The sequence below is a fragment of the Leucoraja erinacea genome, chromosome 8 (assembly GCF_028641065.1).
Source record: "Leucoraja erinacea ecotype New England chromosome 8, Leri_hhj_1, whole genome shotgun sequence".
NCBI classification, from domain to species: Eukaryota; Metazoa; Chordata; class Chondrichthyes; order Rajiformes; family Rajidae; genus Leucoraja; species Leucoraja erinaceus.
The window spans coordinates 60,901,706-60,918,139 of record NC_073384.1 but is presented as its reverse complement, the minus strand read 5'-3'; the positions used below and the strand labels follow the sequence as shown (position 1 = coordinate 60,918,139).

The following is a 16,434-nucleotide window of genomic DNA, read 5'->3' as shown; positions in this document are numbered from 1 at the left end:
TGGCAACAGAGGCGTTTGCCTGACCGTAGCGGCTGGAACAGTCCTTTGCAGGGGTGGAAGAGGTCTCTCATGATTTTGTTTGCTCTGGAGTTGCACCTCCTGTTGTATAGTCCCTGCAGGGGGGTGAGTGAAGTTCCCATAGTGCGTTCGGCCGAACGCACTACTCTCTGCATAGCCTTCTTGTCCTTGGCAGAGCAATTCCCGAACCAGATGGTAATGTTCCCGGACAAGATGCTTTCCACCGCCGCTGCGTAGAAGCACTGTAGGATCCTCGGAGACACTCTGAATTTCCTCAATTGCCTGAGGTGGTAAAGACGCTGCCTTGCCTTACTCACCAGTGCTGAGGCGTGTGATGACCATGTCATATCCTCAGAGATGTGGACTCCCAGATATTTAAAACAGTTCACCCTATCCACAGGATCCCCATTTATACTCAATGGAGTGTACGTCCTCGGATGATGTGCCCTCCTAAAGTCCATGATCAGCTCCTTCGTTTTTTTGATGTTCAAGAGGAGGCTCTTCTCCTGGCACCAGAGTGCTAGATCAGCCACCTCCTCCCGGTAGGCCTTCTCATCATTGTCTGAGATCAGGCCCACCACCACAGTGTCATCAGCAAACTTAATTATTGAATTGGAGCTGAACCTAGCCACACAGTCATGTGTGTACAGGGAGTACAATAGGGGGCTGAGGACGCAACCCTGGGGCGATCCTGTGCTCAGGGTGAGGGACTTCGATGTATTCCCTCCCATCTTGACTACCTGGGGCCTGGCGGTGAGAAAGTCCAGGACCCAGGCACACAGGGAGGTGTTGAGCCCCAATTCCAGTAGCTTCCCGGCCAGTCTGGTGGGGACTATCGTGTTGAAGGCTGAACTGTAGTCTATGAACAGCATCCTCACGTAGCCCCCCTTCTGGCTGTCCAGATGGGAGAGAGCGGTGTGCAAGACCTGGGAGACCGCATCGTCCGTGGACCTGTTCGGACGGTATGCAAACTGCAACGGGTCCATCTTTCACCATCGCTGTTCCAAACTGCAACTTTCACCATCGCTGTTACAACTCAACCTCCACTCAGCTGCTTGCAAAAACCTCACCTGTACTTTAGATCTAACTTTCCGCCATGCTACCAGTTGGCTTCCATTATTCTTCCTTACCATGGTGGTTATGAAAGGAACTATATTTCTTGTGATTAGATCTTTATTAGTGGGACATCAGGAATAAACCAAGCCTCTGAATCTAACATAAGCGGTAGGGATGTTAATGGAAAAATTTTGGGGGTAAGATTAATCAAGAGCATTGTTTTGTTGGTAAAAAATCCTAAATGAGGGCAGTGGTGTTAGATTTGAGTAAGGCCCCTTTACAATCCACATTGATGACTATTCCCAAAGAATAAAGTCTGTTGAATCCAGGAGCAAGTTAGCAAATTGGAATTGATAATTGGCTTGGTTGGAAAAGCAAAGGATAATAGCAAAGGTTTATTTTGTAATTGGAAGCCTGTGGCCAGGGGATTTGGGCTGGAGCACTTGCTATTTATTAAAAAAATATTGATAATTGGACATGAACAAAAGGAGATGTGATTAATAAGTTTGCAGTTGACATGAAAATGAGTGATGTTGGTAGTGATCATTGTAGTCACAGGGTGACATTGCTCAGTTGGTAAAATGGGCAAACTTTAATGCTGATAAGTATGAGATGATGCAATTTGATTAGTATACACACAATGAATATTTGTCCTGAGAAAATGTTGGGGAATAGAGGGAACATGAGATTAAGGATCCTTGAAGGTGGAAAATTAGATAGGTAAGGCACTGAATAAGGCATTTAAGATAGTTGCCAGGACATAGAATATATGAGTAAGGAGTGGTTAGGTCCGAGCTGGATTAATGGATCACAGATATAAAATATATATGGGAGGAAACTTTTCACTGTGGCAAATGTGTTGATAACATGGGGTTAAAGGTTTTATGGTCAGGGGTGAGAGGATTAGAGGAGATTTGTGGAAAATGATTTTCAACATTTAAGCAATATAAGTGTGCGGGAAATGGGATTGGTATGGACAGGTACGTGATGGTCAGCATGGTCATGTTGGGCTGAATGACCTAGTTTGGTGTTGTGTAACTAAAGTTTTTAATCATATAACCATATAACAATTACAGCACGGAAACAGGCCATCTCGGCCCTACAGTCCGTGCCGAACAACTTTTTTCCCTTAGTCCCACCTGCCTGCACTCATACCATAACCCTCCATTCCCTTCTCATCCATATGCCTATTCAATTTATTTTTAAATGATACCAACGAACCTGCCTCCACCACTTCCACTGGAAGCTCATTCCACACCGCTACCACTCTCTGAGTAAAGAAGTTTCCCCTCATGTTACCCCTAAACTTCTGTCCCTTAATTCTGAAGTCATGTCCTCTTGTTTGAATCTTCCCTATTCTCAAAGGGAAAAGTTGATCCACATCAACTCTGTCTATTCCTCTCATCATTTTAAAGACCTCTAACAAGTCCCCCCTTAACCTTCTGCACTCCAGAGAATAAAGACCTAACTTATTCAACCTTTCTCTGTAACTTAGTTGTTAAAACCCAGGCAACATTCTAGCAAATCTCCTCTGTACTCTCTCTATTTTGTTGACATCCTTCCTATAATTGGGCGACCAAAATTGTACACCATACTCCAGATTTGGTCTCACCAATGCCTTGTACAATTTTAACATTACATCCCAGCTTCTATACTCAATGCTCTGATTTATAAAGGCTAGCATACCAAAAGCTTTCTTTACCACCCTATCCATATGAGATTCCACCTTCAAGGAACTATGCACAGTTATTCCCAGATCCCGCTGTTCAACTGTATTCTTCAATTCCCTGCCATTTACCATGTACGTCCTATTTTGATTTGTCCTGCCAAGGTGTAGCACCTCACATTTATCAGCATTAAACTCCATCTGCCATCTTTTAGCCCATTCTTCCAAATGGCCTAAATCACTCTGTAGACTTTGGAAATCATCTTCATTACCCACAACACTCCCTATTTTGGTATCATCTGCATACTCACTAATCCAATTTACCACACCTTCATCCAAATCATTGATGTACATGACAAACAACAAAGGACCCAACACCGATCCCTGAGGCACCCCACTAGTCACCTGCCTCCAACCAGACAAACAACCATCCACCATTACCCTCTGGCTTCTCCTATTCAGCCACTGTTGAATCCATCTTGCTACTCCTGCATTTATACCCAACAGTTGAACCTTCTTAACCAACTTTCCATGAGAAACCTTGTCAAAGGCCTTACTAAAGTCCATATAGACAACATCCACTGCTTTACCCTCGTCAATTTCCTTAGTAACCTCTTCAAAAAATCCAAGATTAGTCAAACATGACCTTCCAGGCACAAATCCATGCTGACTGTTCCTAATCAGACCCTGTTTATCCAGATGCTTATAGATATTTATTTCTAAGTATCTTTTCCATTAATTTGCCCACCACTGAAGTCAAACTAACAGGCCTATAATTTCTAGGTTTACTCTTAGAACCCTTTTTAAACAATGGAACAACATGCGCAGTACGCCAATCCTCGGGGACTATTCCCGTTTCTAATGACATTTGAAATATTTCTGTCATAGCCCCGGTTATTTCTACACTAACTTCCCTCAATGTCCTAGGGAATATCCTGTCAAGACCTGGAGACTTATCCACTTTTATATTTTTCAAAAGTGTCAGTACTTCTTTTACTTTGAAACTCATAGTATCCATAGCTACTCTACTAGTTTCCATTACCTCACATAATTCAATATCCTTCTCCTTGGTGAATACCGACGAAAATAAATTGTTCAATATCTCCCCCATCTCTTTTGGCTCTGCAGATAGCTGTCCACTCTGGCTCTCCAATGGACCAATTTTATCCCTCGTTTTCCTTTTGCTATTAATACAGCAGTAGAAACCCTTTGGATTTACTTTCACCTTACTTGCCAAAGCAACCTCATGTCTTCTTTTAGCGTTTCTAATTTATTTCTTAAGATTTGTTTTACATTCCTTATACTCCTCAAGCACCTCATTTACTTCATGCTGCCTATAATTATTGTAGATCTCCCTCTTTTTCCGAACAAGATGTCAAATTTCCCTTGAAAACCAGGGCTCTTTCCACTTTTTACTGTTTTCTTTCAACCGAACAGGAACATAAAGATTATGTACTCTTAAAATTTCCCCTTTTAAATGTCCTCAATTTCTCTTCTATATCCTTCCCATAAAACAAAATGTCCCAGTCCACTCCTTTTAAATCATTTTGCATCTCATCAAAGTTAGCCTTTCTCCAATCAAAAAGGGTCCAGTTCTGACCCTCTCCATAATTATATTGAAACTAATGGTATTGTGATCACTGGACCCGAAGTGCTCCCCAACGCATACCTCCGCCACCTGTCCCGTCTCATTTCCTAACAGGAGGTCCAACACTGCCCCTCCCCTAGTAGGTACCTCTATTGCTGCAAAAAACTATCCTGCGCACATTTTACATACTCCAAACCATCCAGCCCATTTACAGAATGTGTTTCCCAGTCTATGTGTGGAAAGTTGAAATCTCCCATAATCACTACTTTGTGTTTATTACTAATATCTGCTATCTCCTTACATATTTGCTCTTCCAATTCTCTATCCCCATTTGGCGGTCTATAATACATCCCTATAAGTGTTGCTACCCCTTTCCCACTTCTCAGTTCCACCCAAGTAGCCTCCCTAGATGAGCCCTCCAATCTATCCTGCCAAAGCACTGCTGTAATATCTTCCCTGATAAGCAATGCAACACCTCCACCTCTTGCCCCTCCAATTCTATCACAACTGAAGCAACGAAATCCTGGAATATTTAGTTTCCAATCACAGCCCTCCTGCAACCATGTTTCACTGATCGCCACAACATCATACTTCCAGGTGTCTATCCAGACTCTAAGCTCATCCACCTTTCTTACAATGCTCCTAGCATTAAAATATTCACATTTAACAAACCCCCCGCCTCTTATTCTCTGTTTATTTCCTTTTTTTTCTTTCTCCTCTTGTGCCCGAGTGCTTCCCTTTTCTGCTTCCTGCCTCCCATTCTGTCTACTAGCTTTCTCTATTTGAGTCCCTTGCCCCAACCATTCTAGTTTAAAGCCTTTGGGGATGTATTTGGATTGTTCAATGTTATTTTTTTAATATGTTATATGAAAGGGGTTGAAAGTTGACTATTTCTTGAACAAGCAAAATTTTACCTCGATCCTCTGTATCTTCGAAGAATAACAGCAATAATATGACCACAACCTGGCAATATTGATTATGCTTAGTCATTCCTGCCATATATTTCTGGAAGGCATTTGGTAGGTAAAGAAGATGTTCGGGAATGTCATATGAATAGATAAATCATGTGTCTGTTTCCTGCCAAAATGGGGGCACATTGAGTAAACATCTGCCATGAAAACTTGATTGGTGGCAGCCACCAATCATATTTGTAGGTATTGCTGCAACTACCTGCTAAACCTGAGAGAAATTACTAAACAAGAACCTGCTGCACAGCGAATTACATGCATGTTATGTCACCTTCAATCAAGGAACCTGCTGCTGTAATATCCTCCATAGCAAATTGGAAGTCTTTTGAAATGAATGTTTTTTTGTTGCTCTCATTTCCTGCATAGCTATTTCAGAAAGAGTAAGCTGAAAACATTATCCTGCAGATAAATATTCCTCACCCTTCAGTGACTTTAGCCCTCCCAGGCTTGGCAAAGGCTGACTGTAATTGAAATGAAATTCACTTGTTTTCTAAAGGCTATTGGAATTCTTGTCCTTTCCGCACACTGTGACACTTGAAACAGGATTCTTCTTCTTCTGCATTTCTCTCAATCAGTTCCCAACATTTTAAACAGCAGCACTATTTTATCTTTGTTCAGATGCTAAGACCAAATGCTCCACTGATAATTAATATTACAAATAAACTCATGAATTGGATTGGTAACTTTTAGTATTCATTATTATGTGGAAATAGGTCTGATGAAGGGTTTTGACCCAAAACGTCACCCATTCGCTCTCTCTACGTGGGGAACTGATTGAGAAAAACGTCACCCATTCGCTGCCTGTCCTGCTGAGTTATTCCAGCATTTTGTGTCTATCTTTGATTTAAACCAGCATCTACAGTTCCTTCCCCCACATTTTGTGGAAAGCAATGATTTCTTAGTTGCTAGAATCATATAATGCCTAACAAAGGAAAATGGCCCTAAATAAATACGATGTTTTGGTTGATTTGATTTTCCTGGAGATTTCCAACTGACTATGGTGCTAACATAGTATAACTCGACTATCACGTGCTAAATAAGAAGATAAATCAATAAATATCAACTTTTAAAGAAAATAATTTAAGATTAATACACAAAAAATTACTGGTGGGTCTTAGAAAATTAACCCGATAGTGTAGTCTAAACATGGGGATCATCTGACTCGGTTACAAACATCTGTTGACTCACTTTGATAATGCTTCTTGAACAGGTTTGTCAGAATCTGAGATAATCCACAATTAATTTATAAATATTTCATTTATTGAGTTGAATATATTTGCCACCAATAATGTAACTGAAATTAAAAAGCATTTAAGGAAAAGCACAATAAATGCATCAGCAATTGTATTCAAATTATTTGATTCAAGCAATGGAAAAGGGAAGCATTTGATCAAGGTAGCAATTATTACTGGCCATTATTACAGGCATTGCTGGTGTGAAAAATGTCATGCTGTAGTAGATAATTTCCAGGATGTGCCATGGACATAAGTCTGTTGTGTCCCCAAATCTTTCCATTTTCATGATCAATTAGCTTTCTGGTCCGAACTAACAAATGGAGTATGCATACCAGTAAGCTGCCCCTCTTAATCCATAAACATATTTTGTCAAAATAAACCACATGTATGTTTATTTTAAATCACGTCTCCATGAGGGTTATCATCAACTTGAATAAGGAATAAAGAATTGAATCTTTGTGTAAGGTAGAACTGCAGATGCTGGTTTACACTGAAGATAGACACAAAATGCTGGAGCAACTCAGCGGAACAGGCAGGATATCTAGATAAAAGGAATGGGTGATGTTTTGGGTTGCGACCCTTCTTCAAACTTAGTTCTTTTGTTAATTTTCACTCCAAATGTTAGCATAATCTGGATGGAGAAGTTTGCAATATGCCAAAAAGCCAAGAGATTTTAAAGATAAATTACATCTAAAACCATCTCAGTTTTTCTATGTCATTTTGTTTAATTAAAGTTGGTTCTAGATTCAATGCATCCAAATCCAGAACGACTTTCCATCCAGATCCAGATCCATCCAGATCTTAAGGGACAGAAGTTTAGGGGTAATATGAGGGGGAACTTCTTTACGCAGAGAGTGGTGGCGGTGTGGAATGAGCTCCCAGTGGAAGTGGTGGAGGCAGGTTCATTGGTATCATTTAAAAATAAATTGGATAGGCATATGGATGAGAAGGGAATGGATGGTTATGGTACGAGTGCAGGCAGGTGGGACTAAGGGGAAACAAATTTGTTCGGCATGGACTTGTAGGGCCGAGATGGCCTGTTTCCGTGCTGTAATTGTTATATGGTTATATGATTTCTCAACAGCAGAGCAATTTCTCAATTCCATCCTGTCGAAAAAGGAGCTTGATGGAAAACACATTGTCTATTTGTTATTAACCAGTTTACACATAATAACTTTTTACAGCATTTTTAATCTTTCATTTGGTCATTAACATTTATTTTTAATTTATGGTCAGCCATTCTTTCAGTGATCTGAAAAAAAAAATGGAAATCAGTGCAAGAGCTCATTTGCTATTGCTTTGTGAATACAAACCACTTCCCACACTGGGAACCTTTGCTGCTAACAGAATGTGTGGCATTTAATGAAACAGATAAAAAAGAAAACTCTGGCAGATGCAGATGTAGCTTAAAGTATATTGTAATATACAGAGCAAGTTGCGATATTTTGATTGAAGTAAGATGAATCACACATAATAAAATGACTGCTTACATAATTGATCAAAATGCCACTGTGCGCTATAGTTGCATCCAATTCCATTTGAAGTCAATGGAGTCTCACACATACTGCATCTGGTCTCATCTGGCATTAATTTTCCCACGTAAGACTGAGGTTAGTTTTCCCACGTAAGACTAAGACCATTGGACTCTACAGCAATGGAGTTTAAAGGCAGAGCCAACACCATTTGGTAAGTCCCAAATTTCCATGAGTGGCTATACATGCAGGAAGTCCCAGACTTATTGAGATGATACTGGTAAAATCTGATAATTATGATCAGAGCTGCTGATTCCAGATAGAAAGGATTCCCCAATTTATTGTCTTCTGTGAAAAGGACAGTGTCATTTTCTATGTGAAAAAGGATGCGTGAAGGGATGGCGCACCCAAGGCAACACACATTTTAAGAGTGGTAGTTATCCCTCTCCATAGCTGTTAGGTGAATGCAGTCACGGTATTCAGAACATCTCAAGCACATTATTACTGTATTTCAAATTACCCCTATACAAGATCTGCTGATGCTTCCAGCGTGGGCTGCAACCTTACACAATATCGTTTACACATGCATGATTTCCCCAATGCAATAAACTATAATGTGTACGAGAGCTTTAGTTCCTATGTGCAGCAGAGTAATGCCATCAATCATTTCTTAGAGGTGTTTAAAATTAATGAACCATTCAATACTTCACCCAGTGAAAATCACACAGCAGCTTCTAATCATCCAAAAGTTATTGATCTTTCATTGCACCTCTATTATATGAATTGCAAACCTTAACTTTTAACCTATTGCATTTTGAACAATCTGCAACACAATGTTTTTCCAAATGTTATTCACATTTTGTCTTTTTTTTCCCTGTGTGGAAGCAGGTTTGTTCATTTTTTATAATGGCTTTGAAAACTGCATTCACTAATCACCTCTGTTCTAATCAGCCACCATTTCTGTGTCTGCAGGAGTACTTTAGAATTGGGTGTGTGTGTGTGTGTATGGCACAGTAATTTCTGTTCTACATCTGTGGGAGATGATATATATGCAGCTTTCAAACTTTGATGAGCCCATATCATGTACTGCATTTCATTTCCTACACAAGCCTATTCTGGAAAGAGCGAGTCTGTGACAAATGTCACTATTGGTAGTGAGAATGCTTTATGATGTTGGGCAATCTATCGTTCTGTGACGTATCATAGTGGTACATCCCAAACCCCAGCCAACATTGTCATTTTGCATTGTCATCATCACAATCAGTCATGAAAGTCTGCATCTCCTTTCACCTGTCACCAACATCCTTAAGGTGAGCTCCTCCTTGATCTTTAGGCTCAGGCCACCTGCCTGTGTGGTATATATTTGAGGATGTGGATACCTTCTATCATGTGGAATGCATTGTGCAGGAAATGCAGGGCGGCACAGTGGCACAGAGGTAGAGTTGCTCCCTTACAGCGCTTGCAAGCGCCGGTGACCTGGGTTCGATCTCAACTACGGGTGCTGTCGGTACCGAGTCTCCCCGTGATCACATGGGTATTCTCTGAGATCTTTGGTTTCCTCCCACACTCCAAAGACGCACAGGTGTGTAGGTTCATTGGCTTGGTATAAGTGTAAATCGTCCCTAATGTATGTAGGAAAGTATTAGTGTGCAGGGATCACTGGTCGGTGCGGACTCAGTGGGCCAAAGGACCTGTTTCCGCGCTGTATCTCTAAACTACACTGAACTAACCTGTGCATGTGCCAGGCCAATGAAGTGTTGTTTGCTGAGCGCTGTGAAGCTTGGCACATCTGTTTCTGCGCGGGCATTTGTATTGGATAATGTCTCCATCCATGAGATGCTCAGGGTATGTTGCATACGTCAAAGTTTCATGCTGTTGAGCCTTCATTGGTGGCAGCTTTAAGTATCCCCGCTTAGTTCCATATGGCATGGTGCTCAGAGTGACAGACCGTTATATGTCTGCAATGTTATCCTAATGGTAAGTTTATTATTTTTTCCATGCCTGTTTTATTAGTAAGTCAAAGTTGATAAGTGCCTTTCCATGCTTAGATTTTCTTCAACATGGTAAACATGTTGTTGTCTGTTGATTGGTTCCAGTGAAGTGTTGGGTAAAGGCACAATGCTTTGACATTAGCATGTGTTAGCACTAATAAAGAAGAACCTTGTGCAGGGATGGGAAAGAAAATCCATGAGTTGCAGAAGTTGATCTTTTTTCTGGGGAACCCATGCAGTATCATCAGAACAGATAGATTCTCTCTGTGATCAAGGCTTGGTGCAATTTTGTTATCGCTTTCAGTCTAAATAAATTGAAAAGCTTCTTATCTGTGGAATTCTCTGCTATGAAAGGCAGTGGCGGCCAATTCACTGGATGAATTTAAAAGAGAGTTAGATAGAGCTCTTGGGGCTAGTGGAATCTAAGGGGAAGGGGCGGGCACGGGTTAGTGGTTGTGGATGATCGAGCAATGAATGGTGGTGCTGGCTCGAAGGGCTGAATGGCCTCCTCCTGCACCTATTTTCTATGTTTCTATGATCTTGTGTGAAGATACACTCCATCCACAACAGGGAAAACATGAAGCAGGAGCAGAGCAACAATGATATCACAGTAGGGGCTAAAATATTATCTTTCACCACCTCCTTCATCTGAAAAACATCTGCAACATAATGCTGCTTATCATCAAAGGAAAGATTGAGTTTGAGAAAATTTGGGGGGAGACAATTTTCTCCAGTATTGGGAAGGAACTCTCTGCTCCTGCTGTCAAATAATTTTGTGAGATCCACAGAAGGAAGTTAGAGTGGTGTTTGCTGCTCTCTGCATTTCTACTGAAACCGACACAGAGAGAAGATCGTGCCTATTCTGGATCTTCCTGCATTAAAGCAGCAGTGTCCACAAATATATGCTGTCAGGTAATTAACGACTTTGAAGGAAAAGCAACATCTTCACTGAGCATTTTTGTTTCAAATGTTGTGATGCTATTGTGAGCATAACATGCACACGAGACAGCATGCATGGGTAGCAGTGGCTATGTTTTTTAGAGCCACTGCATCATAACTTTGATAACCGAGGTGTAATCCTGACCTCTGGTGCTGTCAATGTGGAGTTTGCATAGTCTCCCCATGACTGTGTGAGTTTCCCCGAGTACTACAATTTCCTGGTGCATCTAAAAGACAAGTGGGTCGGCAAATTATTAAACCACTGTAAATTGCAAGCGATGTGTGATGGTGTGATGGAATGAAGAGCCAGTTGATGGGAAATTTTGAGAAAATAAAATGGAATGAGTGTAAAATTATTGTAGTTTAGTAATGTAGTTTAAAATTAGTTAAAAAATATTCTGCTGCAAGGCCACGATGAAAGTTTAACCTTTCCTTCACAAGTATTACTGATTTTGTTGATTAAGCTGATAGAATCGTAAATTCTAATGTATTAATTGCACTTGTATTTCTGTAATCCATAGGGGACTTGTATATCGGAGGGATTGCCAAAGACATGTACAAAACATTACCAAAGCTGGTGGCATCAAGAGAGGGATTTCAAGGATGTTTGGCTTCAGTGGACCTGAATGGAAGGCTTCCCGACCTCATTTCTGATGCTTTGTATTGCAATGGGCAGATTGAACGAGACTGTGAAGGTATCACTAATTTACTCACTCAACAACCAAATGAATCATCACTATTCCATAAAAAAACATCCACGATTTTCATGATTTCCTTATCATTTGCAACATCCTTTTGTTTTTCAATATTACCCTGTTTTGTTTAACCTTTTGAGTGCTTGTGATTTTCTATATTCATATTCCTGTTTGCAGTATTCTGTTCAGTTTTTTACTATTTTTTAGTGAATAATATCTGACTATTTTAAAACACTGTGTTACTGATTTAATGGATTGAGTTTCCAGACAGATTGCTCTCTTTATTCTCTTTATGTTCCTTCTGTTATTGTCCCATGTATTCAGACCAAAACCATGTGCCTGACTGGGAGTGATATTATTTAATCCATTTAAATTAAGTTTGTTTCAGTACTTTTAATGAATTTGTAAGCTCATTTATTATAAACGGGCTAGTATTTCTAATAAGCGGTAAAATAAGAAAATACGATATAGATGCATTAGGTTCTCATTGATCTTTGTATAGGAATGTTAAAGTTTGATGTGATGATCAAGACCTTTTTAAAGCAAGTGTTACCCATGTAACCTTGATCATACAAGTAACATTCACAACAGAGTAATATTGTTGCTTTGCAAGTAAGATGAGTATATTCCTCCTATATTAATGTGTAATAAACTTGACAACATCATCCTAGGGGGGGGGGGGGGGGGGGGGGGCTTAATTATGATTTGATTAAGGAGAAGAAACCATATTTTCTAGATCAACATTTAGGGCTCAATTTCCAATGGTATTCACCCCTTTCGTCACCTCTCAACATTTTGGAATAATTCAGGACATGTTGGATTAATTATAATGACAGAAGACTTTTGAGTTGCAATGATGATCAAACCAGTGAAGTATTATATTTTTCTCAGCATTTACACCATTTAAAAACCAGAGACAGCATTGACCTCTTGTTTATTATCCAAGAGTCGAGAATTAAATGAATGCATTTATAATAATAATAATAATAATAATACATTTTATTTATGGGCGCCTTTCAAGAGTCTCAAGGACACCTTACAAAAATTTAGCAGGTAGAGGAAAAACATGTAAGGGGAATGAAATAAATAGTAGAGACATGTCTAGTACACAAAGTAAATACAGAATTCAATACAAAACACAGTACGAGGCAATTAATGCACAGATGAAAAGGGACGGCACGTGGGGCTAAGGATAGGCAGAGGTGAAGAGATGGGTCTTGAGGCGGGACTGGAAGATGGTGAGGGACACAGAATTGCGGATCAGTTGGGGGAGGGAGTTCCAGGGCCTGGGAGCTGCCCTGGAGAAGGCTCTGTCCCCAAAACTGCGGAGGTTGGACATGTGGATGGAGAGGAGACCAGCTGATGTGGATCTGAGGTACCGTGAGGGTTGGTAGGGGGAGAGGAGGTCAGTGAGATATGGGGGGGCCAGATGGTGGAGGGCTTTGTAGGTGAGGATCAGGATTTTGTAGGTGATCCGGTGGGAGATGGGAAGCCAGTGAAGTTGTTTGAGGACTGGAGTGATGTGATGGCATTTATGTCATGGCATAATTGCTTCTAAGTTATACCCTCTTTGCACTGCTGTCCCAAACCAGCAAAGTGTTCCCCAACTGGCCCCGACAGCATAATTTAAATCCACATGATTCCAGAGAGGAACAGAGCACAGGATGGAAATAAAAGTTGTCTAATTAAATATGACCAATATATGTTTGGGACTAGTTATTTAACATGGATTAAACGTAAATTAACATAACCATTAAAGTATCAATAAATATTGTATTATCTTGGGAATGAATCACATAAATGAAACACATTTCAATAAACAGCAACAAAGAAATTCAGCAACTCATGCATAATCTTAACTGCATAAATTTATATTCATTATAATCCAAAGGTTAAACAATTCTAAAAATTGTATGTTTTACTTTGTGACTTTATTGATTCATCAAATGTATTTTTAAGGATTTATAAATCATTATATTGTGACTTTTTGTTGGGTTTTTTTTTTGTTGAAATCTTTTATCTTCCTTGCACACTTGTTTTAAATTCTCTCTGAATCCCAAGTCTTTTCTCTAAGGTTATACTTCATGAATTTCATAATGTATTTCTGTATCCAGCCTTCTCTGAAGAGTTGTGGCAGATAACATGTAAATACACATGATGCTGTCAGACTCTATATCAAATTACCTTTTTCAGAGAAATTAACAAGAAACTGTCGAGTATAGAAACAGGAATGTCCAACAGAAACAGTGAAGACAGGAATATTTAACCATTTGCGATTTTCATTTACTTTTAATAATCAATGTTTAATTTGTTGTTTTTGAAGTCCAGATGAATGCAGTCATTAGGACGACAAATTATGTGTTCATGTCAAAGGAGAAGAATTAGGCCATTTGCCCCATTGCGTCTACCTCATCATTCAATCATTCAATTGGCTGATCTATCTTTCCATCTCAACCCCATTCTCCGGCCATCTCCCCACACCCTGACACCCTTACCAATCACAAATCTGCCAATCTCCTCCTTAAAAATACCCAATGATTTGGGTTCCACAGCTGTCTGTGGCAATGAATTCTACAGATTCACCACCCTCTGACGAAATAAAATTTTCCTCATCTCCTTTCTAAAGATACGTCCTTTTATTCGGAGGGTGTGCCCTGTAGTCATAAACACTCCTACTAGTGGAAATATCCTCTCCACATATACTCTATCTAGGCTGTTCACTATTCGGTAAGTTTCATTGAGGTCCCCACTTCATCCTTCTAAACTACAATGAGTACAGGTCCAGTGCCATCAAACACTTATCATGCATTAACCTAATCATCTGTGGATCATTCTTGTAAACCTCCTCTGGACCCTCTACAATGTCAGCACGTCCTTCCTCGTATATGGGGCTCGAAACTGCTCACAAGACTCCACATGCAGTCTGCCCAGTGCCTTATAAAGCCTCGGCATTACATCCTTGTTTTTATATTCTAATCCACTCAAAATAAACATTAACATTGCATTTGTCTTCCTTATGGCTGATTCAACTTAGAAATTAACCTTTTAGGAATCCTGCACTCCCAAGTTCCTTTGCACCTCAGCCGTATCCCTGCTTTCACTGCACAGCCTACCTCTTCACCTATCTTTGAATCATATACAAAGCCTTTAATTCTCTCATCCAAACCATTGATATACAACTTGAAGAGTAGCAGCCCAGACATGGAGCCCTGTGTAACACCACTAGTCATTGTCAGCCAACCAGAAAAAGTGCCCTTTATCCCCATTGTTTGCCTTCTGCCAATCAGCCAACTGTCTATCCATGCTAGATACAAAATGCTGGAGTAACTCAACGGGACAGGCAGCATCTCTGGAGAGAATGAATGGGCTGAGACCCTTCTTCAGACTGTCCATCCATGCTAGTATCTTCTCTCTACCATGGGCTCTCATCTTTTTTAGCAGCATCAAGTGTGACATCTTATCAAAAGCCTTCTGCAAATCCCTGTAAACAACATCCATTGACACTCTTTTGTCTCTCCTGCTATTTACTCCTTCAAAGAATTCCAACAGATTCATCAGATCCCCTTAATAAAACCATGCTGATTTTGATCTATTTTATCATGTGCTATCTTCAATACTCAGAAACCTCATTTTATAATGGACTATAAAATATTATGAATCATTGCAGTCAGGCAAACTGGCCTATAGTTTCCACTCTTCTGCTTCTCGCTTCTTTCTCGAACAGCGGAGTAATATTTGCAATTTTCCAGTCTTCTCGGTCACTCCTGACTATAGTGATTGTTGAAAGATCACCACTATTGACTCCACAATGCCTGAAGCTACATCTTTCAAAACCCTGAAGTGTAGTCCATCTGGTCCAGGTGACTTATCCACCTTCAGACCTTTCAGCTTCCCAAGCACCTTCTCTTTAGTAATAGAAAATCCACAAATTTCTGCTTCCTGACTCACTTGAATCTCTGGCACGTTGCTGGTGTCTTCATCACACAAACCACACAAACCACCACCTGCCTCGATTTCATCTTGACTTGCAATGCCTCGGGTAAGTAGTGCCAGAGTTGCTGCCTTACAATGCCAGAGACCCGAGTTAGATCCTGACTACGGGTGCTTGTCTGTACGGAGTTTGTACGTTCTCCCTGTGACCTGCGTGGGTTGTGTCTGGGATCTCCGATTTCCTCCCACCCTCCAAAGACGTACAGGTGTGTAGGTTAATCGGCTTGGTATAATTGTAAATTGTCCCTAATGTGTGTAGGATAGTGTAAGTTTGCGGGGATCGCTGGTCAGAGTGGACTCGGTGGGCCAAAGGGCCTTTACTGCACTATATCTCTAAACAAAACTAAACTAAACATAACAAAGGCCTCCAGGCATATTTGCCTCCATGGTAACATTCGACAAGCATTCCATACAGACCATATCCACAGTGACTCGGTTGTTTAATTCAAAGTTGGTTTACTCACAGAAGACACGTGTGAGATAAAAGGATGTTACTCTGGTGGAGGTCTGTCACTAGTGGAGTTCTGCAGAAATCTTGTGAACCACATCTGTACCCTCTCCAAAGCCTCCATATCCATCCTGTAATGGGGTGACCAAAACTGCACATAATACTCCATAATACTACACTCCAATTTTATGAAACTGCACCATAACTTCCTGACTCTCAATGCTTGACCGATGAAAGCAATCAAACCATATGCCTTCTTTATTGACGTATTTTCAGGGAGCTATGTACTTCGACCCCAAGATCCCTCTGCTCATCAATGCTGTTATGAGTCTGTATACTTTTCCTTTGTATTCGACCTTTCAGAGCGC

General features: G+C 40.4%; 1 protein-coding gene across 13 annotated transcripts in view; it reads left to right on the top strand.

Moving 5' to 3' along the window:
* nrxn1a (neurexin 1a) overlaps window positions 1-16,434 on the top strand; it is a 1,388,176-nt gene that overhangs the window by 807,807 nt on the left and 563,935 nt on the right. For all 13 annotated transcript variants that reach the window (XM_055639808.1, XM_055639806.1, XM_055639818.1 and 10 more), the window contains one exon: window positions 11,455-11,628. In XM_055639808.1, the coding sequence (XP_055495783.1) occupies window positions 11,455-11,628 (174 nt within the window). The remainder of the gene's footprint in view (window positions 1-11,454; window positions 11,629-16,434) is intronic.